Source organism: Trifolium pratense, linkage group LG3, assembly GCF_020283565.1.
Source record: "Trifolium pratense cultivar HEN17-A07 linkage group LG3, ARS_RC_1.1, whole genome shotgun sequence".
Lineage (NCBI taxonomy): Eukaryota > Viridiplantae > Streptophyta > Magnoliopsida > Fabales > Fabaceae > Trifolium > Trifolium pratense.
In genome coordinates this window covers 49,793,365-49,817,734 of record NC_060061.1, presented here as the reverse complement: position 1 = coordinate 49,817,734, position 24,370 = coordinate 49,793,365, and the positions used below count along the sequence as shown (strand labels likewise).

The window sequence follows — 24,370 nt, the reverse complement described above, 5'->3', positions numbered from 1 at the left end:
GTAGTAATTATTTGAAAAAAAAAATTATAATTTAAAATACACATTTATTGATGGCAAAAGGTGTATGCATATTGAATTGAATTGTGGTTTAGTGAATTTAATTTTTTGCTAGTTTACTTTCAATTCAAGTATAATTATATGTAAAGATCAAACCAATCAACACATTTGCTTTCCCATTAGTACAGTTTCTAAAACAATGATAATATCTAACCAAAAAAAAAAAAACAATGATAATATTATTGTACGGACAGCATATAATTTTTTTATCAAATAATAGAAAATTCCATAAAAACAAAGATCCTTGTTTTGGTTTCCTCTTTTGTTGAGAAACCGTACGGTAGTCAAAGACAAGCGTTCGTTGGAAACTACATCTAATTTGTTTCCTATACTATATTGACTTGTATTTTTTTCTCCGTATATTTTGGCGTTATATAGAAAGTGTCTTATTTAAGCTGTAATCCTTTCTCTGGTCATTGTTATAAACAATTTTAACTATTTTTTTATTTTAATGTAGTGGAAAAATATTATATTGGTCAACATTTAAGCCATATATTTGGGTAGATGTGTTATTTAGAAAGAAATCTTACACACAAATCTTCTCCCCACAATTTTCTATTTCCTCTTCTCCAAGAAACTTCACTTTGATTTTCACTTCCCAAATTTCAAACTATGTTAAAAAGTCCATTTTTCTCTTAGTTATTATATTACCCTTTGTCCAAAAAAATCACCCCAATCTCACTTTCTCAATTTCTAACCTTTCTTCTACAATTTAATTCACAATCCTCTTTCTTCCTTAGAGGCTCTTTTATGTTGATTTGAGCTTGTTCTTGTGAGTTTAGTTTTCTCTCAACTCTCAAATTATCCAATCAAAATCTTCATCTTTTTTGATAATTTCTAGTTTCCTTTAGGAGGAAGATATACACATCCTTCAATTTTCCAATATTGTTCCGAACTGGACCATAACCCAAACCAGTGCAGTAGACTTGAGGTTGGAACAATATCTCAGAAAAACGGTGTTGCAGACTTGAGGTCGAAACAAACACTTTTTACTTTTCTTTTGTTGAACTTTTGTTGTAGTTGAGCTCTTGCTTCTACCATTAGTTCTTTGTTGAAATCCCATAAAAAAAGTTTGTGTCTTTTTTGTGGTTTGGAATTTGGTTTTCTACTCTTTTTTTTCTTCTTGCTTGTTCATTTTTTGTTGGCATGGAGGAAGATCAACACATGGTTGCTGCAGCTCAACACATTCTAAAAGCACTAGCTTCAAGCAAAACTGTTTCTCATGAGATGAGAAAAACTCTCTTGGATCTTGAGATTCAATTGTCTACAATCAATGAAAGAAAGGGAAGTGGAATCAAGCAATTAGAGAGAAAGCTTAAATGTCTTGAAGATAAGGTAATGAGTTTGGAAAAAAATGATTCTGTGATATCTTCTGAGTATTTAAAACTTGTTGGTGAAATTCAAACTTTGCAACAAAAGTTTGATTCTTTGAATGAAAATTGGAAGCAGAAGGAACTTGTTCAAAAATCTAATGAAATTTTGCAGGTTGTTATGTTAAGGCTTGAGGAAGAGTTGGTTCAAATTCTTGTTAATCATAAGCAATATTTTGAGGTTGATTACATGTCTTTCAATTCCAATAGAGTGGATTTGGTGTATGATGAATCATTTGGTTCGGTTGAGGATGAACGAATCAACAAGGTGTCGCGGAGTATTGATGATAGCCTATCCGAGGCGAGCAATATAGATTTGGTGAATCCTTCTGTAGTTGAAGATCTCAAAAGCATTGCTAAAGCCATGTTTGGTTCAAATTACCAACATGAGTTTTGTCATGTCTTCATTTCTTCTAGGAGAGATGCCTTGGATGAGTACTTTGTCATTCTAGAAATCGAAAGATTAAGCATCGAAAATATGCTAAAAATGGAGTGGCAAAGTTTGAATCGCATGATAAAGAAATGGATTCGAGCGATGAAGTTCATTGTTCAAGCGTATCTTGTTGGCGAGAAACGATTGTGTAAGCAAATTCTCGGTGACTTTGGATCGGTTTATCAGTATTGCTTCTCCGAAATATCTCGGAGTTCAGTTTTGCACCTTCTAAATTTTGGTGAGGCCATAGCAATGGGAACACATACACCAGAGAAACTGTTCTGTTTACTTGACATGTATGAGGCATTAGAACATGTTGCAGTGGATAAAGATTTTTTGTTCATTGAAGAAATTGATTCTTTTGTTACAAGAGAGTTTCACAACCTTCAAAGAATCATTGTCGAAACTATAAAATCGACATTTCTTTCATTTAGAAATGCTATTGCAACAAATCCATCAAAAAAATGTTTTCCTTGTGGAGGTGTTCATCCTCTTACAAAATATGTCATGAATTACATCAATGCACTTGTTGAATATGGTGATAGTCTTGATCTTCTTGTCGATGAAACTTCGATCGATCCATCGGATAGCAATGATGAGAACAACTATGAAAACTCCACCCTTTCATGTTCTCCATTGGCTTGCAACTTAAGGCTAATCACTACAACTCTAGAATCAAACTTGTGTAACAAATCTAAGTTATACAATGATGTGGCTTTGCAACATATTTTCATGATGAATAATATTCATTACATGGTGCAAAAGGTTAAGTCTTCTAACCTATGTAATTTCTTCGGAGATTTATGGCTTCGTCGACATGTTGGCATGTTTCAACATTATGCTCGAAGCTATGAGAAGGTGAGTTGGAGTTCAGTACTTTCTTTTCTTCGTGACGAAAGTTTGTCGAATTGTGTCACAGAGAGAAAAATAAAGAAAAAATGCAAAGATTTTAGTGCTGCTTTTGGTGAAGTATACAAAACACAGACAGGTTGGAGTGTACCGGATAAAGAACTTCGCGAAGATTTACAGATATCCGTTTCTCAGAAAGTGATTCCTGCTTATCGAAGTTATACCGGTAGACACACGTCTAAAATTGATGAGAAGTGGATCAAGTACACGGTCGATGATCTACAATGCTATATTTTGGATCTTTTTCTAGGTTCATCAAAATCTTTGCATCATTCACATCATAGAAAGTGACTCTAGAGTGAAATTTGTATATATTGTATGTCATTAGGAAATGACACTAGGGTCTTGGTTTAGTTAGCATTAGGAGGCTTTTATACTTTGTTCTTGATTAACATCATCAAATAAATGTATCTGTTGGTTAATTTGGATGAAAGTGGTGAAGTTTTTTGTTTAAGCCATTCAGTTTTTTTTTCTGTTTTGGTTATTAACAAGAGATGTGTTTTCATCTATAAGATTTTTTTATTGACAAATGTGATAAATGTATATTATGAGACACATATTCATCGGCGCAAAGCGGCCCTGAAGGTGTGCCGGAGGTGCGGCCGCACAGGGCCTCATTTTTTCACAAACACCAAATGTTTAAATTAGTGTAATTGTAAGGATGGCCCCGTATCGGCACACGCCTATCACTCCTTCAAGGATGATCAACATCATGGTCGTAATACTTAACAACTTCAATCAAATTTTCCTTAATTCTCTTTGTGAACACCACTATATAAAGACATCCGCACTCGAGAAAAATGTACTACATGCTATTCACCTCGATCTTTCACTAACTTGAGCGTCTGAACAGTTACAAGTTCATCACCTTACCAAATAGCTCATGTCGTCGTTCTCCACTATGCTTCAACAACATTAATTGTCGCTGGAGAACTACCTCATATCAAAAATGTTTTGAGAAAAAAAAATTAATATTTAAAATGCTTTTTTTTTTCAAAATAAAAATACACCATATAAGTATTATGTTTAATGGAGTATTTCTATTTCATAAGCTCATTTATTTATCTTGTGAAAATATGGTTTCGTCATTTCGAAAGAGTCCAAAAGGGATATTTTGTCGTGTAGCTTGAAAAGTCCTTTTCCTCTGTATACACATTGAATATTTGTGTTCTTTTTTTATTTTATTTTGACAATGAATATTTGTTTTCTTATTACTTCATGCTTACTGTACTATGATTCATTGAATATGTAATCACTGGCTCATTGGACCCGGCTTATAAGAATACTGATTTTTATTTATATGGTTTTTCATCTTCTTTTGACTCGGAGTGTAAGAAAAGTTCCAAGCTTTTAATTTAGAATTCAATTTACTCTGTATTTACTATTCAATGTTGTATTGTCTCGTCTAGTCTTCGTGACTTTAGCTTAGTTGAAAGGGACATCGCATTATATACAAGAGTCGATGTTCGAACATCAATACTTCACTTATACCTTTAAGGGAGAATTTTTAACTAACAGACCACTTGAAGAAAAAAAAATTGTCCCGTCTTTAAATATATGATCTCCAATAATTAAATTATACTATTTTATCAAGAGGAGGGATCCGTTGACTCTAGAAATAAGTCTCCATTGACTTACTCCGCTTAATAACTCGATATCAACATTATATTTCTTCAATCCAACCGTTGAATTCAAAGATCTCATTGAGTAGATCAACTCCACTAAATTTTATAAAAATTCCAAAAATGTAGTTATGTATTCAGACTATTCAAATTCAACGGTTTTTTAAAAGTTTGTCGTATGTTCAATAAGATCTTTGAATTCAACGGTTATATTAAAGAAATATAATGCCGATATCGAGTTATTAAGAGGAGTAAGTCAATAGAAACTTATTCCTGGAGTCAACGAATCCCTCCTCTTTTATATCAATATTTAAAATAATAAAAGGCTTACCAATATAGTTCAGTTGGTAACTATTAAAAATATTATTTGCAGAGCTCTAAGTTGAAATTCAAAATTTATTGCTTCTTCACATTTAAAAGCATGTAAATCTAACCACTAAATCACCTTAAAAAATACTAGTAATAAATAATCTAAGAACAATAAATATCTCAAATGTGAGATATGAGATGGAGGGGGTACAATTTAGAAGAAATCAAACACAATCTAGAAGAAGAAATCAAAGAGCCCATAACCACATACTCCACAAAAAAGTAAATACATCATACATGTGCATAAAAGAGTGTAGGTGGTTGGGTTCAATGGGGTTTAATGATTCAAAGATTAAGACAAGTTCTTACTTGATCATAAATTTTAGGAGGCTAGTTGCAGTTACTATCCTAGCTAACAAATGCTCTGTCTCAAGTCTAGGTCTTTGGTTCTCACTATCAGGACCTTATTGTTTGTAATGTTACTCCTAGTACTAAATGTCTTAGCTAAACATATTGTGACAGGCAGAATATTCAAAATTTAACGATATTTTCATAATTTATGACTATAATTGAATATTTTTTAAACTCGTTTAGTGCGTAGAAATTTTACCTTGAAGATGAATAATGGTAGTGTTTGAGGTTTGAGGTTCGAATCTTAGTTCTTGCACATATAGTATGATGTTCCTACCAACTGAGTTAAGCTGACATGTATGAATGGCGTCCTAAATGCAATTTTGACCCCTCGAGTTTTACAATTGCTTGATTTTGACCTCTTAAATTTCACAATTGTTGCTCAATTTTAAACCTCAAGTTTCAATCGTTCAATTTTGACCTCCAAGTTTATTTTATTTTGCATTTGTTAGTCCAATAGTTCCTCTTTAATCTTTGTGACTTAAAATTGCTAGTGAGATTTTAAAATTAAAAAATATTTCTAAAATAAATAAAAAACTGTTATATATAGTTTATAAAATAATTTTATCTATTTGTCTATGTGAGTTTAGCTCAGTTGATAGAGACATCACACTACATGTGCATGCGTCAGGGTTCGAACCCCGGACACTCCACTTATTCACCTTTAAGGTGAAATTTCTAATCACTTGGCTACTTGACAAAAATAATAATAAATATTTTTATATATTTATTTTAAACACAACTTTTGTTTATTACAATAACTTTTTCCTTAAAATTTTAAAATGTTACATAAACAATTTTCAATCAACGAGGGGACTAGAAAATTCAAAAAAGATGTAAACTTGCGGAGTCACAATCGAACAATTTAAACTTGAATGTAAAAATCAAGCAATTATGAAATTTAATATACTGAAATCGAACAATTAAAACTTCGGTTAAAATCAAACAATTATAAAACTTAGGTGTTCAAAAGAAAAAAATAACATGTAAACTATTATACATGCAACAATTAATTACCTCATCAACACATTTTAATAATCCTTTAAGTAAAAAAAATATATTATAATAATGCTCATAACCATATTTTAAACATAGCATATTCACTTATAATTTTTATACATAAGTACTTTTAGAATGATGTAAATGTAATTATCTTTATAAGTGTTTCAATAATTTTATTTTGGACTGAGGCACCATCCTCTTTTTCTAAATTTTTTATAACAAAAAAAATGTAATAAAAAATAATGCAGTGGTACCTAATATTTCGTGGTACCGATATTTTTTGCATAACCTCCGATTCAAGTTCCTTGATGATCTCGTAAAACTCCTCCGCACCATGTTGCACTGCTCCATCTATATTAATGCACTGCCAAGATGCTAACAGTGCTTCCCATCAGACATTAATAATAATACGGGGATGTTCCATTATCACTGCTATGTTGCGTTGTGCTTTATAATAATTCTCTGCATAATAATTTACCAAATTATTTTTATCAACTATATTTTTACTGTTATAAATACAAAGTAGAAGTAATGTTTTTACTTTTTAAACAAATTATTATTTTTACTCAAATGACACTTATTTTAACAACAGAGTAAGTATTAAATTTTTACATATATAAATGAAAAATACTAGAGTGAAAAGTGGTAATTAATAAATAAATAAAGAGAATTTTAACAACGGGCTTTGCCATTGTCAAAAATAAAAAAAATGGGCTTTGCCCTGTACCAAAAAAAAAAGAGAATTTTAACAAAATATAAATCCATAAATACCCCTTCTTCTCATAAAAAATAAATAAGTATCCCGATTCAATTTTAATTTGACAATAATACCCTCCACACACACTCATTATTCTCTTAACACAATCCAAGGGCTATTTTTCTTTACCCCTACCCCTTATATATGAATCAAAGGTTAAGATCAATTCACGCAACAACACTCTTCCCTAAAACCCTTTTCTCAAAATCTTGCTAGGGTTTAAGACCGAAGAGAAAACAAGTGAAGTAGCGAGTGTTCAACCAAGAACAAATCCAAAGTACGTTCTCTTCCACCAATCTTTTCTTCAAAATTCGTTTTTTTCACTTTCATTCCTTCATTATTGTCTCTTATTAGCTTCAATTTCGTTATATGATCATTTTTTTTGTTATGATCGTTGTTTTTATTTGGATTTTATATTATTCTGTTGATATTTTCTTCTGGGTTGTGTGAAAAATTTGATTTTTTTGGATGTTTATCGTTTTGATTTTCTGTTTTAATTTTCTGTGTGTATATATTGTATTATGAATGTGATTTAACAAAATATAGATTAATTTTTGTTATATAATTTTCATCAGGGTAAAGAAATGGCTTTATTTGGTAGAGTTGGGAATTTATTAAGGACTGCAGCAAATACAAAGATCACTTCAGAGTTGAAATTACGATCTTTCCCGTCTGTTTTCCAAGCCATACGGTGCTTTACCGGTCCTCCGAGTACTCCGTCTACAAAGCTGTTTGTGGGAGGTGAATTTTAATTACAACATACTCTATTTTGCATACATATGTTGTCTTTTTTTCATATATACTGAAATTGAAAGGGAACTTTGTTCCCCCGCAACTGCTATTGGGAGGGGGCTGGAACCACTTGATGGCAGACCCCCGAACCAGATTAAACTGGTTTTGAAAGCCACAAAAAAAAAAAAACTTTGTTGGAGGTTCTCATGATAGAAGCTGTGAAGCTATGAAGCACCTACACAACACAAACACCAAACACGACAATAACACATAGACACTAATAAATAATTTAAGACAATATTTAAGACAACAGAAGTGATTGAATGTAAATGTATGTGTTGGTGTGGAACACTTACATGTGTCAGACACCAAACATGTCTTCAATCTGAATTGTTGATGCTACATAGTTGTGTAGTCAATCTGGCAATCTCTTGTAAAAGAAATGTAAGTTTGCTATAATAAATCAGTAATGTGTTTGGCCCTTGTTTTAGACCCTGTCATGTCAAGGTAGAATCTTTATAGTGTTGATAATACCTGTAATGATTAAGAATGAATACATTTACATTTATGTGTCTGCATTGCAGGTATTTCCTATTCTACTGATGAACAAAGTTTGAGGGACGTTTTTGCAAAATATGGCGAAGTTGCTGACGGTGAGTAGTCAGATTCTTTGCCTTTTATATTTGTTTTTTTTTTTTTTTGTGGGGGAGGGGATTCAATTGAGAAACTGTTACAGTCATTTGTGTTGATTAAAATCATTATTAATTGCTGTTTAACCTCATTGCTTTTGTAGTGAGGATTATTATGGATCGCGAAACTGGTAACTCCAAAGGATTTGGCTTCGTTACTTACAATTCAGTCGAGGAGGCATCAAGTGCCATTCAAGCCTTGGATGGACAGGTAGTGCAGATTTTTGTTCTTATTATTAGTGGTTTTAAAAACAGCCACAACAAAATGTATTGTTGTAGTGTCCGTTGCCGTTTTTCCCTGTTTTAACAGAGTAAATAAAAATCACGAGAACAACAACGACAAAACTCCGTTACGCCATGACTAACCCTGTTATGGCCACTCTTCCCAAAAAATGATTGTGAAACCCATAATAGATATAGAGAACCTCATCTTTGTGGCTTATCTGCTATTGTTGTTCCTTCGCTTTATAGGCTCATCAGTGAGAAGATATTCATGTGGTCTCCTGTTAACATTTTCATTATCCGGAACTTATAGCACTTCTACATGTTGTATTTTATTTGTAAATCTTCAGTAACTTAACTGTGATGATATAAACTAGTTTGTAGGTTCACAAGTGAAGTGATACCTTTCTTTAACACTTAATGTTGATTTAATTTGGCATATATATTGACTGAAATTTTACTTTTACCTTATTATTACTCTTTTCTAAATGTAATTTTTGTTTTCAGGAATTGCATGGTCGCCGAGTTGGTGTCAATTTTGCCAATGAAAGACCCCGTGGATATGGTGGTGGTGGATCTTACGGAAACACTCCCTACGGAGGTGGAGGTGATGGTGGATATCGAGGTGGTTACAGTAACTCTACATACAGTGCTCCTTCAAGCGATGGTGGGTATGGTGGTTATGGAAGCACTTATAATGATGGTGGGTATGGTGGCAACAATGTGAATTATAGTGCTCCTGTGGGAACTGGTGAAAGCAATACTGTTAACTATGGTAGTCCTCCTGGTGTTGGTGGTTATGGTGGAAACAACCCAAATTATGGTGCTCCTGTGGGCGGTAGTGAAAGCAATGCTGTTAACTATGGCAGTGCTCCAGCTGTTGGTGGTTATGGTGGTAACAATGGGAGTTATGGTGCTTCTGATCCTGTTAACTACGGTAGTGCACCTGGCGTTGGCGGTTATGGAGTAGGTGGTGGTGAAAGCAATTCTGTTAATTATGGTGGTGGTTATGGCGGTGGTAACAATGCAAATTATGGTGCTCCTGTGGGTGGTGGAGACGTCAATTCTGTTAACTATGGTACTGCTCCTGCTGATGGTGGTTATGGTGCTGCTACTGGATTTGGCAATAGTACTCCTGGTAGTGGTCCTAGCAATGGTTTCGCCAGTAGTGGAGGATTTGGATATGGCGGAAGTGGTCAGGAAAATTTCAGGAGTGATGATCATGAAGTTGATGCTTTTGCTAAACGGGGTTGACAAAATCTCGGAAAATCTTAGGTTTTTATAAAAATTTGGTGGACTTGTTCCTGATATTATTTTCAAGCATGTATAATCAGCAATATAGAGCTGGAAAGATATAAACCTTGTTACTCTTATGCTGCGTTCTTTACTCTTGTTATGAATCTGGAATATAATTTTTGTTGCATGCTTTAAGTTGATCTGTGGTTTTTTGAGTTATAATGAGAAATCAAAATATTTAATTACAGTAGATAGATTTGTATACCCCTTCAAGAAAATGTTTGCCTGAAAACTTCTACTGAATTTGTTACAAAAAGCCTCTTTTGGCCTCTCAATTCAGTTTTTAATTGAGAAATTTGGTGTGCGTGATTCGTATCCTCCAATTTTAGGTTAGTTTTTCATAAGTGTTTAAAAAACCAAACTGAATTGGATTATTCAACCGATTATACCTTAAACCGGCATTTACTTTTGCTCAGGGTTTTGTCTTGGCTTAAGCAGTTTAAAAGTTATTGAATTTCATACCAAAAGTTTTGTTGGTACGATATTTTATTTTAAAACATTGATTTTAAGGATAAGTTTGAAAAAAAGAAGCAAGGTAAATCAGCAAAAATAAGTTACTATTATCAAGACAAGATAACCTTGCAAGCATGGTGTAAATTTTGAAACAAGGCCACATTGCCACTACAAAGGAAACTTTACTGTATTTAATAACTATTACTATTTTTTTCTATTCATACATTCCTAAAAACCAGATGATATCAATGTTGTTCATCTTCACCCATAGAATACAATATCTTTTTTGCATTTTGAAAAAGAGGAGAACCTTTCTTGGTTCTTTCAACAATTTGCCTAATCAATTGCCTCTCCACCTCATCATTATCACAATCAACACTTTCATCTCCACTAACATTCAAATCACTAGAACTTTCCTCTTCCAATTCCAACATTGTCTCCTTGCTAAAATAGGGTTCCCTTGAAGGACTTCCTTCATCAACCACTGAGTACGTCGCCGAACCGTGCTCAAAAACCGTTGCATTCCAATCATGTGAAAGCGAACCTTCTTTGTTGTCGTCGCTATCATGAATATTGGTTGGAGGTGAATTGTCTTCAGAATCATTTATCTTTATTAATTCTTCATATGCTTCATTGTAAGCATCAAGAGCTTCGCCGGATAAATTGAGAATTAAGGGCTGAGACATAGTGTCACATTCTTCATCATGAGTCATTGATATGTTTCCTTTATTAGGAGAAGTTGCCTTTTCAAATCTAGCATCATGCTCAGACTCCAAAAACCTTACTTTCCTCTGGCTATTTTCAAGAGCAATCTCAAGTTCCTTCACTCGTTCCTCGAGTTGGTTTTTTATGACTTCATGTAAACGTAAACTCAGTTCCTGTGGCGAAACTGCATAGTTTGCAGGAAGAGGTGTTGTTACATTGGCATCTGTTCCACTGACAGTGTCAGCTCGCAACTCACCTTGAGCAAAATCTGCTACAAACTCTGGGTCAATCTGCAAGAATTTTGCGCAATTAACACACAATGTCACATTTAAGAATTGTTAACTTGAACCAAAAGAAGCAATGGAGCAAACATGGGGTGTAACTTCACACTAGGGAAAAAAAAATTGGCTTTCAAAATAAACATTTGAGGATCAAACTAGCTAATAAAAGACACATTCGAGGGGCTAAGTGGCCAACAAAAAACACACTTACGTATGTTTTGTAATTTAGATACATTAAGGACTAAAGTGGATGGTTACTCTAAACATGTGTGTGCTGGAATTTCAAAGCAAAAATAAGGCATGAAACACCGGGAATAGAGAGATAAAACCAATATCTATAGTTGTGGGAAGATTTTATTTTTCCTATTGATATACTCTACAAGACAATATGTATGAGGTGTCAACTCGGTGGTAAGAGTTTGACTTTGTAACCTCAAGGGATGGAGTTCAAATCCCTTGGGAGATGGATGTACAATGGTCATTATATCACTTTAATTAATACAGTAATAATTTTCCCTCCAATTTATTTTAATACACATCAACACAAGCCAGTTGCGAGGAACTCTCAGTTATTGCCACAATTCGAATGGCTACCAGAAGAAGAACAAATAGATGATATGAAAGTTGCAACCAAAATCAGAAAGAATGGATGTGCCGGGAATTTGTCTTTCATGTTACCCATCTAGGTTATCATTTGCACTCTCTATTAAGGTGAAAACTTTTGAGGAATTGATTATGATGTTGATATAAGACATATAAATCAAAAAGGGTCATTTTCATTACTTTCTTTGATATTCCATCATTGTCAAGGATGAGACCAATTCAATGAGAAAGGGCATACATAGAAAAACTAAGAACAAACTAACAAAAACATATATTCATATATTTCAAGACACTGTTTTGTGCCAAAGAACCGTTGTAGTTACTGGAAGTTATGCTTACCTCAACAAGTTCGGATAATTTTCTGTCCAGGCTTGACACATTCATGTCCAACCCCAACCTCTCGAGTTCAGCTTCAAGCTCAGCTTCAATTTTGCTCATAGATTCTGAACTCTGTTCTTCTTTCTTATCATATGATTCTTCGCAATCTATTCTTGGAGAGCTATCAATATGCTTCTCAGGGGAAAATTCATGTAGCTCCTTACCGCTGAAGGAATGATCACATGTATCTTGCGAACCATAGTTTTCGTTTTGTAACTCCTTCACGGTCATTGAATCTTTCATATCAAGTTCATCGTGTAGATCTTGAACCAAGTTCTCATTCTGCTTCAACAGTTCTCTAAGCTTGTTTATTTCGTTTTTATTTGCCATAGTGCAAGTTATTATCCCAAGAGAGATCCCAAGGCTGAAGATAAACGTCGGATCTGATGATTATGGACGTGTTAATAAACATAACTATCGAAGTAAAACACATTACATAACAGAAATCAAGTACCAACATAAATCAATATTTGAAGCTAATGATGCAAATGAAACCTTGGTTAAGACATTGGAAAACCAGATAGTAAAACTCGTTGTAGTCCCTTAATGTATCAAAATTACAAAAGCATACTTAAGTGTATCTATTGGTAGTAATTTGATGAGCGGAACTTACTAATGGAAGGCACATTCAATGACCAAACTAACTAACAAAAAACACATTCAAGGACCAAATTGGGTAATGAGTAATGAGGACACATTTGAGGATGTTTTTGTGATTTTGATTAATTTGAAGAACTATGTCTATATCAGTAGCGCTTGAAACATTCAAGGACCAAACTCGCCGTTTACTCAAGTCACGTCAATAGAGAAACGAAGAGGGTGTAATATATTTACAATATATAAGGGCCCAAACCAGCTCAAAAACAAATCGCTTTTTAAATACTACCTCCGGTCACTATTATAAGCAAAAATTCACTTTTTAGGTTATTAAATAATTGATGTATCTGGTAAATTAGAAATTTGCTTATAATAGTGACCTGAGGGAATAACTCAGTATGAGCAAGTATTCAAGATTTCTATAAGAAATTTCTTCTCAAAATACAAGAGACTAACTAAACATAGAATGAAGAGAAGTCTATAGCATTGGAAGACTGATAATTACCTCAAGAATAACAAGTGTGTTGCTCTCGACACAAAAGAGTTTTAAACATGGTTTTAAATTGCGGTTTGATATCTCTGCAACAGTATAGCAACCGCAATTTCAACCTCATTTTCCAGCAATATAAAGGTTTGCAGCATGAGCGCAACCACAATTTAAAACCATGGTTTTAAACATAGTCATGAACAAGAAAGATATGAACAAACATTTCAAACACCACACAGGCTAAAGAGGTTTTGGTTAAATCAGAAACTATACCATAGCCGGTGAGTTTTCCACTGAATACATCATCAGAAAAGCTTGACCTTCTACTTCGCCCATTAACTGCATCAGGTTTCATCTTCTTGGTATCATTTAAAGATCCAGTTTTCGGCAAGGAAGGAACCCCTCTAACTACATTTTTGTCTTTTTCTCGACCAGCTTTATGCAGCTTATGCTCTTTACTTCCAGTCAATGCACTGATCAAAGTTTCACTTTCTCTATTGAGTATTCGGCTTCCATTGCTTACATGAAATGACCTTGTAGCCATAGATTGCGATGAAAGAGGACTAAAGACATATTCCTCCATTTTGGCATGCTCTTTATATAGCTGAGCCATGAAACAACTTTCTAAGGAGTTTAATGGTCTCTTAACATGCTCGGGAAAACGCTTCGTCGATAGAAAGGTTTTATGTCCAAAAGAATTGTGGATAGGAACCACTTTGGAAGAATAATCAGGAAGAAAGAAACCATGATTACCAAAAATATCACTATTTCGCTCATTTCCATCTTCACCATCCTTAAAGTAGTCATCATATGGCGATAACGGCACTGCTAAGTTTGATATAGATAGTAAATCACTCTCATTATAACTCCGGAACTGTCTTAGTTTTTCACAATTAAACCCTCTATCGGAAGCCACGTCTTCTGTCAAAGAACCATCCAACGAGCTCACATCTGAAGAATTCCAATCTAAACCCTTTCTATCTAAACAAACATCTTTTCCCATTTCATGTCTCCGTGGTTGTTTGAGGGAGGTTAAGGGGCAGCTAAAGGACTCGGCTTTCTCAAAATTTGAATCCTCGGATGACGAATGACATGAGCTATCACCAGTTTCCGAACTCTTTTTCCAATATTTAAGTAAACAACCAGCTCCAGTAGTAATTGCAACAGCCCACAATTCCATTTTTTACCCTAACTCTCACATGCACTAACCCAGCGTTGTCAATCACAGATCTCTGAAAATAGCGGTCTATTCAAATTCCACTACGCTACAACACTATAGTATAGCGCTCTATAGCCAGTATTTGACAACACTTTATACTAAACCACATACCAGTGAACAATCGCAATTTGTAACTATAGCCGCTATTTGACAACACTGTACTAACCAAACTCCACACTACAAATTATCCTCATTCTTTCAATTGTTAGCACCGAACCAAACAACCAAGTGACGAACTTTCCATGAATCAGTAAAATACCCTTCAAGTGTTCTTACAATAACAAAACCACAGTCACGGAGTCACTGATTAACCAAACATATATATTGTCAATTAAATCAGACCCTCTTAATTCGCCACTCTAGCAATCAGAATCTACTCTCAAGTAGTAGCAAGGAGAATCAACAATACCTGAAAAAATATCAAACAATTGAGAACAACTAAATAAGGAACAAAAAGAAACTTGAGGTGCTAGCTCAGTGGTAAGAGCTTAGCCTTGTAACCTCAAGGTGCCGAGTTCAAATACCGTCGGAGACAGTTGTAAAATGGTCATTAGTGTCACTTGAACTAACAGAATCAAAAACAAAAATCAACCAATGCCAGATTCAATCATCTATAAATGCAAACATTACAAGAACAATAAACAATCAACTCAGTGAATTGAAATCAAAACACAAAAAAAAACCCCCAAAAACCTAAAACTACTTCAAAAAATCAACTTTCACACTATGAAAGTAGAAGCTTCACTACAAAAACCCTTTTTTGAGAGAACCCCATTTGCCAAAAACAATCAAAACTAATGACCCAACAGTTTATTATTACAGTATCAAACAAAAAAAATGGTCTTTATTGCTAATAATTTTCAGACATTGGAGGAAAATAAAAAAGCTTACTTTTGGAAAATCCTCAGTATCCGTGAGAGGAAATCTAGGACACAAGAAGTATTGTCGAATCTCGCAGGTTGTTTAGAAATAAAAAAAGATTGAGACTTTGTGTTACACCGTTATCTCCAACATCGGCAACAACGTATTTTTCACGGATGAAAAATAATTAACGTTTGTTTTTTTGTTGCTGACAAAAATATCGAAGAAATAATAAATAATTAAATTTTTTTGTGCGAAGAAATTTAAAAAATGTTTTTTTTTTCTTTCTCTGTCCTGTTTTATAGGGTTTCAGTGGATCACTAGAATCTCATCCACTTTTTGCCATAAATTTTTTGTAATTAAAAAATTTAAATAGACAGAAGGAAAGAAAAATATTATTTGATTTGATTGATAATTATGTGGAAAGTGTCATTTCGATTTTTTTATTTATTATTTGAATATTAAAAGATTACGCCATATATGAAATTAATTTAAAAAAATATTATGCCATAGAGATGAAAAACATTTGAAACCATATTTGACAATATTTTTTTTATGTTTAAACTTCATTTTTCCACTTTTAAAAAAAGTTAGATAAATTTTAGTCTTTAGAAAAATAGTAAATTTTGATTTTAATCACTAAAAATAAATATTTTCATCCTAGTAACAAAAATAGAGGAGATTGGAGAACAAAGAGGGAGCTGCATTTTATTGGGATTTTTCTAACCTTATGATCTGTATTAAATTAATAATTATATCTAAAAGTGTAGATTAAAACTAGCAGCTCTTTGGATTCTCAAGTACGAAAGAAAATCATAAAATTTCAACATCTTATTTTTGTTTGTCAAAATATATGGGTCGACTTGTTAGACTCGGTAGCCTATTTAATAATCCTTTTATGGATGATGATAATGATTAGGTGACGTGCGAAATGATATCGCGTGGCATGCATGGTACAAGAGAACTCTACTCCATAGATTCCTCTGGTGCCCTGGTTAGTCAAATCACCCTCGTCAGTTGTCAAAAGTCTTGGTCGATCGTTTTAGTTTCTTCAACAACTAAGATTTCTTTGGTGTTTCCGGTCTATCATGTTTGACTTCTCTGAGTGAGTTCGTAGAATACAAAGCTCAAGGAATCAAACATGGCGTATGAGTGTCAAGCCCAAAGAACACTCTAATCTAACAAATCATGGATTCCGAAAATAAGGTATCGAACAAGTTTTTTTTTTTTTTTGAACTAGGTAAAGTTATTTGTCACTTTTTCTATATTTCTTTAACTCTATTTTTTGATAATCTACTAAGATAAATTCAATTTCAATCCACCGATTAGAGATCAAACTCATGACAACATAGTTATATAAGTGAATTAATTATTTTTCAATCGTACCACATTATATCACCCTAAAACTTCTTCATCAACTTAACTTAAATCTTTCTAATCAATATTTTCTTTTTGATTTTGATATATCAATCTAAGAGTTGTTCTATACTTCTATTATCATTATTAGTTTGTTTCTTTACAAACTTTACGAAAAGGTTAGATTATTATTGAATGAATGAATGTACCAACCAAAGAAAGATAGACTAGACAGCGACACACCTCCATGTGCCTTAACATTTGCATATTTGTATTGTTCAGATTAAAAGACAAGTTGTTAGGTTTGGTAGGTTTGAAAAAAATACTTGGGTTGAAATATGTAAAATTACAAATATATAGACTATAAATACTTATAGCATTGTTTATAAATTATTGAATTATAAACAAAACAAAAAAATTATTGAATTAGATTGATTGGTTGATATGTTTGAGCTTTGTAGACCAAAAACGTGATTGGAAAGAGATGCTCTATTAAATATGTCACCCCATCTCACTTTTTGCCAAATTTTTACAAGTAACATTTATTTCTACTTAAATAATGCACCATAGTAGATATTAATATCTTTTAAGAATATGAAACTGTACTCTTAATAATTTATTCCAAATTATAGCTTACCAATTATTGTAATTTATTATTGCTCTACTCTAATAATTTACCATTAAGTGGGAGTTATAAGGATGATTTGGTTAAATGAATGAAATAGAAAGTGAAGTGATAAAGAGGTTAGTGATTCAACTACTCTCACCTCCCTCACAAAAATTACAATATCAATTATTAATTGCTAATATTAACTATTTCAAAAAAAAAAAAAAAAAAAAAAACCAACAACCGGTGAGCATAGGAAACATGGGTAGTTGTGAGTGTGTTTATAGAGATTTACTTTTGTCGCTCTATTAGTTTCTCATGCGTTCTACGCCTTTCATGTTTTACATTTTCGCTATTTAAGTAGCGAACGATATAGGAATGATAAATTTTAAAAAAAATACTCAAGTAACGGATGTTATACAAAAATAAATCTGATAGGGTGTTACGCTACTTAAGTAGCAGACGGTAATTTCGTAGAGCGAGAAAAGCAATAGGATGACAAAATCTCGTGTTTATAAGCACCTTTGGAAAAGGCAGGGACAAATACCAACCAATGCTTTGATTTTCTTCAATCATGTGAGCACTCCACATGCTGAAAACTATTGAAGGCTGAAATGGATCTTCATATTTTAAGCATATACTATTAGGATTGATGGTTTACAAGGAGGGTGGATGAGATATTTTCTTTATGAAATTAATAAAGAAACTATAAAAAAAAAAAAAAAATGAGTGGAAGGACTTTGAAAAAAAATAAGGATGATGAGGGAAATTGCACATTTTATTTGGTGCTGAGTGGAGATAATGGAACAGAACATAAGCCTTTAAATCCTACAAAACATGTATAAACTATTGAGGGATTATTGGATATTTGTGCATTCAACTTTTACATTATTAGGCCAAACCCTTACCACTCTGAATTAACACCTCATGTTCCTTCTTTACACCAAAAGTATAATAATAGCTAACTGAATTGAGTTCAACTTTTGCATCTGCATCTTACATTATCAAAAAGTAGTAGATATTTGTGTCCCTTGACCAATTGGTCTAGGATTCGATCTCTGATCGGTGCATATGGAATAACATTCGTTGGGAGAAATCCACCCCTTAAATGGATCTCAGTTATCTCGAAAAATTAGCCTTTGCGGTTGTGCGCAGAAGATACCTTAGTTTACGGAAAAAAGAAGAAAAAGTAACATGTTTCTGCTACAATTTTATTCCTTGCAGATATGTGAAAAGATTTTATGTATCACAGCTCTACAAACAATGGAAGAAGAATAAATCTGATCTACTAAAGTAAAAAAATGAATGGCATCTATCTATCTTAGAAACATCTTTCCTTAATGACATGCCACAGGATTTCACATTTATTTTATTTCCTGCCAATTTTTTCCCAAATCTGTTATTTCCTCACACTTCTATGATTCTCTTAATATTATAGGAAACCTATCACGCCCGAGCGAAAAGAAACCAAAAAAAAAAAGAGAAAGTTACCCCAATGAATTTATAAGGTCTTGAAAATTGAAAACTAGCCAATCTGCTTTTGCAGCAACAGCTTCTCGAAGTTGAACACCAGCATAGCAAATGAACAAGTCAGCACCACCTGGTCTACGAGCCTAAATGTGCAGAAAAAAAAATCCAAATTCTCGTGTTATCATATACATTAAGCAATAGTAGGTGCTATGGCGTCGCTCTTTGACAACTGCTATATAATATTAGTAATAGTAGCCATGCTTCAATAAACTCCAGAGTCTAATTTTCAAAACATGAGATATATCATATAAGTTTTTTCTTACCTCAAAATCAGTTGCACCATCACCGATCATAGTCAATGCTTTGTACCCGTGATCCTGGAAATTTTTATGATCAGAACAAGCTACGTAATAATTAGTTTACAAACTTAAACAAGGGCACGGCAAACCTTCTTGATTTGTTGGACTGCAGTGGCTTTTCCTCCACTCCTTGAAGTATGCTCATTTTCATCAAATCCAAGAAACTGTCCGGAGCTTCCAAAAAGCAGTTGATTGGCAAAAATGTTCTCTTGTGGAATCCCGAGAATCGAAGCAACAGGCTTCATAAGAAATGTGCAAGTAGTTAGAAAGAAACTGAAGTATCTAATTCAATATCTTGTAAGAATAGAGCCAGCATGCTTATCAAATGTCAAACAAATCAGACGATATAGACACGAGCTGCTAACTTTTGTTCATTGTTTCACAAAATAATTTCAAACATGCATGATGGCATAATAGAACACCGGAAGAGGCTTTGTTTGAAATTTCAACATCAAATTTTCCACCTTCTAGGTAAGCAGTTTACAATCTTATGTTCATCAATCCACTCACATTGATTCCACAATCTAAATTAGAATGGAAATGTAGTCCTCTTCTGCAGTGTTATCAATAACAAATTACGAAAAATAGCGATTGTTACAATTCTACTACGCTGCAGTGCTATACCACCGCTATTTGACAACACTTTATACTAAATAGTGTATCGCATATGCAGCTACAAGTAACTACTGATATCCTCTTATTCTGAAATAAAGCAGAAAAAATAATCATTAACACTATTATCCATACATTGATCATTTGACGAAAGCCCCCGGAGATCAGATAAACATGCTTGTGATTAGCCTTTAGTTTCTGGATCAATTCTTCAATGCCAGGAGAAAGCCTGCATTTTAAGAAGAAATCATAAACATTGTTCCGAAGATGTCTGAACTGACCAGTTTAGGATACAATTGGAGAAACAGTGATGAGAAAGCAGAGAAAAAAAGTAAACAATTTAGCTTTGGTGATATACTACGAGGCCCAGATATGTTGTGCGATGATACAGATATAATGCGACAGAAGTACAGGAAATTAGAAAAAAAATCCAGATGCAACACCCAATATACGATAATAAGTTCGGGAAGAGATATTTGCATTGTAAATTACTTATTAATACATAAACATATGAAGTGATAGTCAATATATATGATGATGACCACAGTTTACAAAAATGTACTTGCTTATTTATAAAAGGTTGGGCTGGTCTTGCAAAAGGGTAACCTGGTTCCATAAAGCTCCTGTTATATAGTAGAATCTACGGTAAGATCAGCTTCGTTACGAGTCTATAATACTAGTGGTAGTAGGCAGCCTTACATTGCATATTTACAAGGGACTGATTCCAAATCTCAAACCTATGATCTCTTAGTTCATGTTTGAATTGGCAACAAGTCTGGACAAATTACACTGTATAATTCCAGCAAAAGCTTCACTTTGGAGTTTCAACAAAATCATGATGTCACCATGATTTCGCCAAACTCATTGCAAATCCATACATGCACGTAGTCACACAAAGTAGCTTATAAAAAATAAAAAAATAAACTCAGTCACACAGTAGCAACTTAACCATTGATTCAAGACACCCCTTCAAAGTTTTGCCTGGTCTTAACAACGGATAAGTCGATGAATCTAATATGTCATTAGAAATGTAGGGTATCGTTTTTCCACACTATTATCAACTTACCACTTACCAGTATAGATTATATTTTTTTCCACAGTTAAATTCTCTTTTCTTTTTTTTTTAATAAAATAAGATATAGCTTGAACATGAAGGAAAATTATTTTTTGGCTCTGGACACCATGCAGCATTTCTTCTTAGGAGTCCAAAGCAAATATATATCTTAACACTACTATTAAGTGAACAAATAAACATTAAGATGGGGAAAAACAAATCATTTATAGTTGAGACCATAAGGGATGTGGCACGTTTGGAGAGACCGGGAGAGCAATTATACTCTTTTAATTCTATCAAACTAACCCAACCCTGCACTTTATCCGGATTAACTGCATCAGACATGGGTGAGTACCTCATACAGGCAAAGAAAAACTCGGTATGATAGACTTATACACATTTGACATCACTTCTCTTCCAAGTATAGGCAGACAATGCACAAATAAATACATAAACTTTCAAGTACTTTTGCCAGAATGAATTGGCAATGTTTTAACTATTGGATAGATAAGTGAGCCCTACCACTTTGACTTATCCAAAAAGCACTCTAGAATATTGGTAAATTCACACTAAATTCTGTCAAAATATTTCCAGCTACACAAAGAGAAGACTCGAGGAAACAGTTGTAGTAGTTGATGCCGTGTTACTCAAACACACGGGTTTGACGTTAAACCAGTCTATCACAATTGGAAGGTAAGACTACATACAAAAGATGTAGTGTTGTCAATCGTGCTTACGGTGCTATGCTGTTATTTGGAAAGATTTTGTAGTAAATCGCGTATCAAAGAATAAAAGTGGTTTGTTAAAATTCCACAAGACTGTAGAGCTATAGTGCCGCTATTTGACACACTGAATAAATGTACAAGATCCAGCCCTTTTCTACCGGGCAAGAGATTTATAGTACTAAGTTACCCTTCTTTTTACACATTGCATTACTTCGTACAAATGTTCAAAATAAACCCTTTTAGTTATGCAAAATAAAAATCTAAAGGCAAGAACAGTTGATGAAGTAGGAAATGCCAGACCATTTCTTCTTTTTGCGAGTCAAATCAAGTGAAATACTAAGCAATGAAACCATATTGCTTATTAACAAAATGTCAAATCAGCCAATCTCAGTCATACCTTGGTGGCCGTTGCTGAAGAAAATTCTGAAGTTGAGACAAAGAGGGATTGAACAAAGATAACCTGGCAGCCAAGGCTTCCTCAAAAGGAACGGAACCACCCATTGCTCTGTGAAAATTCAACTCAAAAATCAAATATCCTAAATAGAAAATACCACAGATATTCAAAAAAACATAAACTCTTTTCTAAAAGAGAATTTCCATTTAAAAAATCTAACCTTGCTGTCCATTCTGCAACAGCTTTTCCAGCCCCACAAAATTCAGCAAGCTCGTCAATTCCTTCATCCAGACACACAGTGCTATCGACATCAAAGCACACTGCATCACCATTCTTCCATAGCTCCAGAATTTCTAACCATCGTCAAAACAATTTCTAACCATCGTCAAAACACAACATCATCATTCCAACAAAACGTAGAAATAAATAACATTGAGAATTTACTCTAACAGAAACACATATAAATTACATAAAATGCTAAAATAGATCGCTAATTAACAGCGCGTTTTTAGTATTAGTGACACAACCTATCAAATTAAAACCTATCACTGATTCACAACCTATCCACTATATCAATAATATCTTGTCCATCACTTCACTTGATTCACACTCTTGTACGTCCACCTCCAACTCCACTACCACGGCTGCCAAATTCCTCTATAGCACGAAATTGACAACATAGTTATTATAACAACTATGCACAACTACAAAGATATCTAATCATATATTTCTATCTTGTCACACATATTGAAACACCCCTGTGATGAAATTCAATAAACCAAATTAAAACATACTCCTAATTAGACGTAGCTCTAAAACATGTCGACATTATTTAAGGTTTTATATAAAAGTCTGCGACGATCTGGGCCACAACAATAACAGTTTCTGATGTTACCAAAGCATCAATATGACCGCAATTGATGCTACATTGGCTACATTCGATCATAATTAACCGCAAAAAATAAGTTTTGTGACACAACCTTTACCATTATTTAAAACCATGGTCACCTAAGAGCGCTTAGATGAGATGACACGGGTCTCTTCTAGCTTAACTAAGGTCCTAAGTTCGATTTATGGCTTTGGCATGCAGCGATGTTAAAACTCTTAGGAATAGTTTGCCGCCCACTTGTTCCCACAAGGCTTAAAGGATTAGTGTCTGCAGTTGCGCCCAGAGGATAAAAAACCATGGTCGACATATATAGTTAAATTCATTTTGAATGAAATATATAAATTAAGAACAAATAAAAATTCAATAAGAACTTGTTATTTGAACAGATAATAAAATGAAACAATGCAAAACCTTTGGAAGGAAGAGTGTTCTCGAAATGACCAAGTTGAGAGGAGTTTCCAACAGCAGCAGACATGATCAAAGGTGAAAACTTTTTCTTGTTATTCAGCATCCCAATTTGAAATCCAAGAACACCCATTTTCAGATTTGGTTGTGAATCACAGAGAAAACGAGATACTTGTTTTGTAGTGGCAATAACACGAACTGGGTTGATACCATAACTCACTAACCCTTCCATAATGACACAAAAATATTGATTGATTGTTCTTTCAAAATGTTAACAAATGAAGAAATGTTTTACAGATCGACGGCGGCAGGTGGAGGATTGACGGCGGCGGAGCGGCAGAGGTCTGGTCGACGACGGCAGGAACTTGACGGAGAAAGGTTTTATTTTGTTTTCTTTTTCTTTTACAACAAAGCAAAGCAGAAAAATAATTAGCATGACACGTGGCATAATTTGGTTCAGTCGATTGATCAAACAGACATGATTGTACTACATCAATAATTGTACCAACTACCAAGTGTACCATTTTATGGGAAAAGGAGCAATGTTGTTGCAATGGCAAATAAAGAAATGGACAAGCCATGTTGGTCCTATGGTATGGGTGCTTAAATTAAATTGTTTATGTCTAATAAACAATTATAATTTAGGATTATGCTAAATAGTCTCTTCGGAGATGTTAAACATACTAAAAAAGAAAAATAAAAGATAAAGTTAATGTTCAAAGTATAACTTTTTGAGCTATGCTAAACAGTGTTCCGGGGCACTAGTTAAGCATTCTAAAAAATGAATTTTGAGCTAGGAAGCACCGACACTTCTCAGATTAAGCGTGTCCGTGTCGGACACGTGTCGGTGTCTGTGTCTGTGTCCGACACTGACACTTATGATTACACTAAATTATGTCACTTTTCCAAATTTTTATCGGTATCGACGTGTCAGTGTCCGTATCGTGTCCGGTGTTCGTGTATGTGCTTCATAGATTTTGAGTCCCTAGACTATTTGAAAAAGAAAAAGAAAAAAAATCAATGTTTGTGTACACACACAAAATACTTTTGGCTCACTTTGATAAAAAATACCGGATAGTTAAAAATTTAATTTATAATGAATGAGC

The 24,370-nt window shown here is 33.6% G+C and overlaps 4 protein-coding genes across 5 annotated transcripts; 2 read left to right on the top strand and 2 right to left on the bottom strand.

Annotated features, from left to right (window-relative positions):
* The first annotated feature begins 585 nt into the window (after nucleotides 1-585).
* LOC123917503 (exocyst complex component EXO70E2-like) lies at nucleotides 586-3,224 on the top strand. Of its 2 annotated transcripts, none has more exons than XM_045969244.1 (2): nucleotides 586-1,392; nucleotides 1,543-3,224. In XM_045969244.1, the coding sequence occupies exons 1-2, from the start codon at nucleotides 1,204-1,206 to the stop codon at nucleotides 3,058-3,060; spliced, it is 1,707 nt and encodes a 568-aa protein (XP_045825200.1). In that variant the 5' UTR covers nucleotides 586-1,203; the 3' UTR covers nucleotides 3,061-3,224. The 2 variants fall into 2 exon arrangements, with proteins under 2 accessions (XP_045825200.1, XP_045825199.1); XM_045969243.1 differs by having other exon boundaries at nucleotides 598-988; nucleotides 1,030-3,205.
* Nucleotides 3,225-6,988: 3,764 nt separating this feature from the next.
* On the top strand, nucleotides 6,989-9,944 carry LOC123917502 (glycine-rich RNA-binding protein 3, mitochondrial-like). The gene is made up of 5 exons (XM_045969241.1): nucleotides 6,989-7,147; nucleotides 7,446-7,611; nucleotides 8,187-8,255; nucleotides 8,396-8,502; nucleotides 9,021-9,944. The coding sequence occupies exons 2-5, from the start codon at nucleotides 7,455-7,457 to the stop codon at nucleotides 9,765-9,767; spliced, it is 1,080 nt and encodes a 359-aa protein (XP_045825197.1). The 5' UTR covers nucleotides 6,989-7,147; nucleotides 7,446-7,454; the 3' UTR covers nucleotides 9,768-9,944.
* Nucleotides 9,945-10,383: 439 nt separating this feature from the next.
* LOC123917501 lies at nucleotides 10,384-15,734 on the bottom strand. The gene is made up of 4 exons (XM_045969240.1): nucleotides 15,424-15,734; nucleotides 13,587-14,941; nucleotides 12,191-12,612; nucleotides 10,384-11,257 (listed from the first exon to the last, which is right to left on the bottom strand). The coding sequence occupies exons 2-4, from the start codon at nucleotides 14,491-14,493 to the stop codon at nucleotides 10,508-10,510; spliced, it is 2,079 nt and encodes a 692-aa protein (XP_045825196.1). The 5' UTR covers nucleotides 14,494-14,941; nucleotides 15,424-15,734; the 3' UTR covers nucleotides 10,384-10,507.
* A 2,487-nt stretch (nucleotides 15,735-18,221) lies between these two features.
* On the bottom strand, nucleotides 18,222-23,700 carry LOC123917500 (phosphoserine phosphatase, chloroplastic-like). The gene is made up of 7 exons (XM_045969239.1): nucleotides 23,271-23,700; nucleotides 22,191-22,323; nucleotides 21,974-22,081; nucleotides 19,933-20,026; nucleotides 19,275-19,424; nucleotides 19,150-19,203; nucleotides 18,222-18,969 (listed from the first exon to the last, which is right to left on the bottom strand). Exons 1-7 carry the CDS (start codon nucleotides 23,494-23,496, stop codon nucleotides 18,844-18,846), a joined length of 891 nt encoding a protein of 296 aa, XP_045825195.1. The 5' UTR covers nucleotides 23,497-23,700; the 3' UTR covers nucleotides 18,222-18,843.
* Nucleotides 23,701-24,370: the final 670 nt, after the last annotated feature.

What these genes read in the sequence shown, in the direction of transcription:
- LOC123917503 (XM_045969243.1), top strand. Translation starts at nt 1,204, where the DNA reads ATGGAGGAAGATCAACACATGGTTGCTGCAGCTCAACACATTCTAAAA.
- LOC123917502 (XM_045969241.1), top strand. Translation starts at nt 7,455, where the DNA reads ATGGCTTTATTTGGTAGAGTTGGGAATTTATTAAGGACTGCAGCAAAT. An exon ending in ATATGGCGAAGTTGCTGACG is followed by an intron (nt 8,256 to 8,395) that starts GTGAGTAGTCAG and finishes TTGCTTTTGTAG; the next exon opens with TGAGGATTATTATGGATCGC. An exon ending in TTCAAGCCTTGGATGGACAG is followed by an intron (nt 8,503 to 9,020) that starts GTAGTGCAGATT and finishes TTTTGTTTTCAG; the next exon opens with GAATTGCATGGTCGCCGAGT.
- LOC123917501 (XM_045969240.1), bottom strand. Translation starts at nt 14,493, where the DNA reads ATGGAATTGTGGGCTGTTGCAATTACTACTGGAGCTGGTTGTTTACTT. An exon ending in TGGAAAACTCACCGGCTATG is followed by an intron (nt 12,613 to 13,586) that starts GTATAGTTTCTG and finishes CATAATCATCAG; the next exon opens with ATCCGACGTTTATCTTCAGC. An exon ending in AATTATCCGAACTTGTTGAG is followed by an intron (nt 11,258 to 12,190) that starts GTAAGCATAACT and finishes AAATTCTTGCAG; the next exon opens with ATTGACCCAGAGTTTGTAGC.
- LOC123917500 (XM_045969239.1), bottom strand. Translation starts at nt 23,496, where the DNA reads ATGGAAGGGTTAGTGAGTTATGGTATCAACCCAGTTCGTGTTATTGCC. An exon ending in GAACACTCTTCCTTCCAAAG is followed by an intron (nt 22,324 to 23,270) that starts GTTTTGCATTGT and finishes GACGATGGTTAG; the next exon opens with AAATTCTGGAGCTATGGAAG. An exon ending in GCTTTCGTCAAATGATCAAT is followed by an intron (nt 19,425 to 19,932) that starts GTATGGATAATA and finishes TTTCTTATGAAG; the next exon opens with CCTGTTGCTTCGATTCTCGG.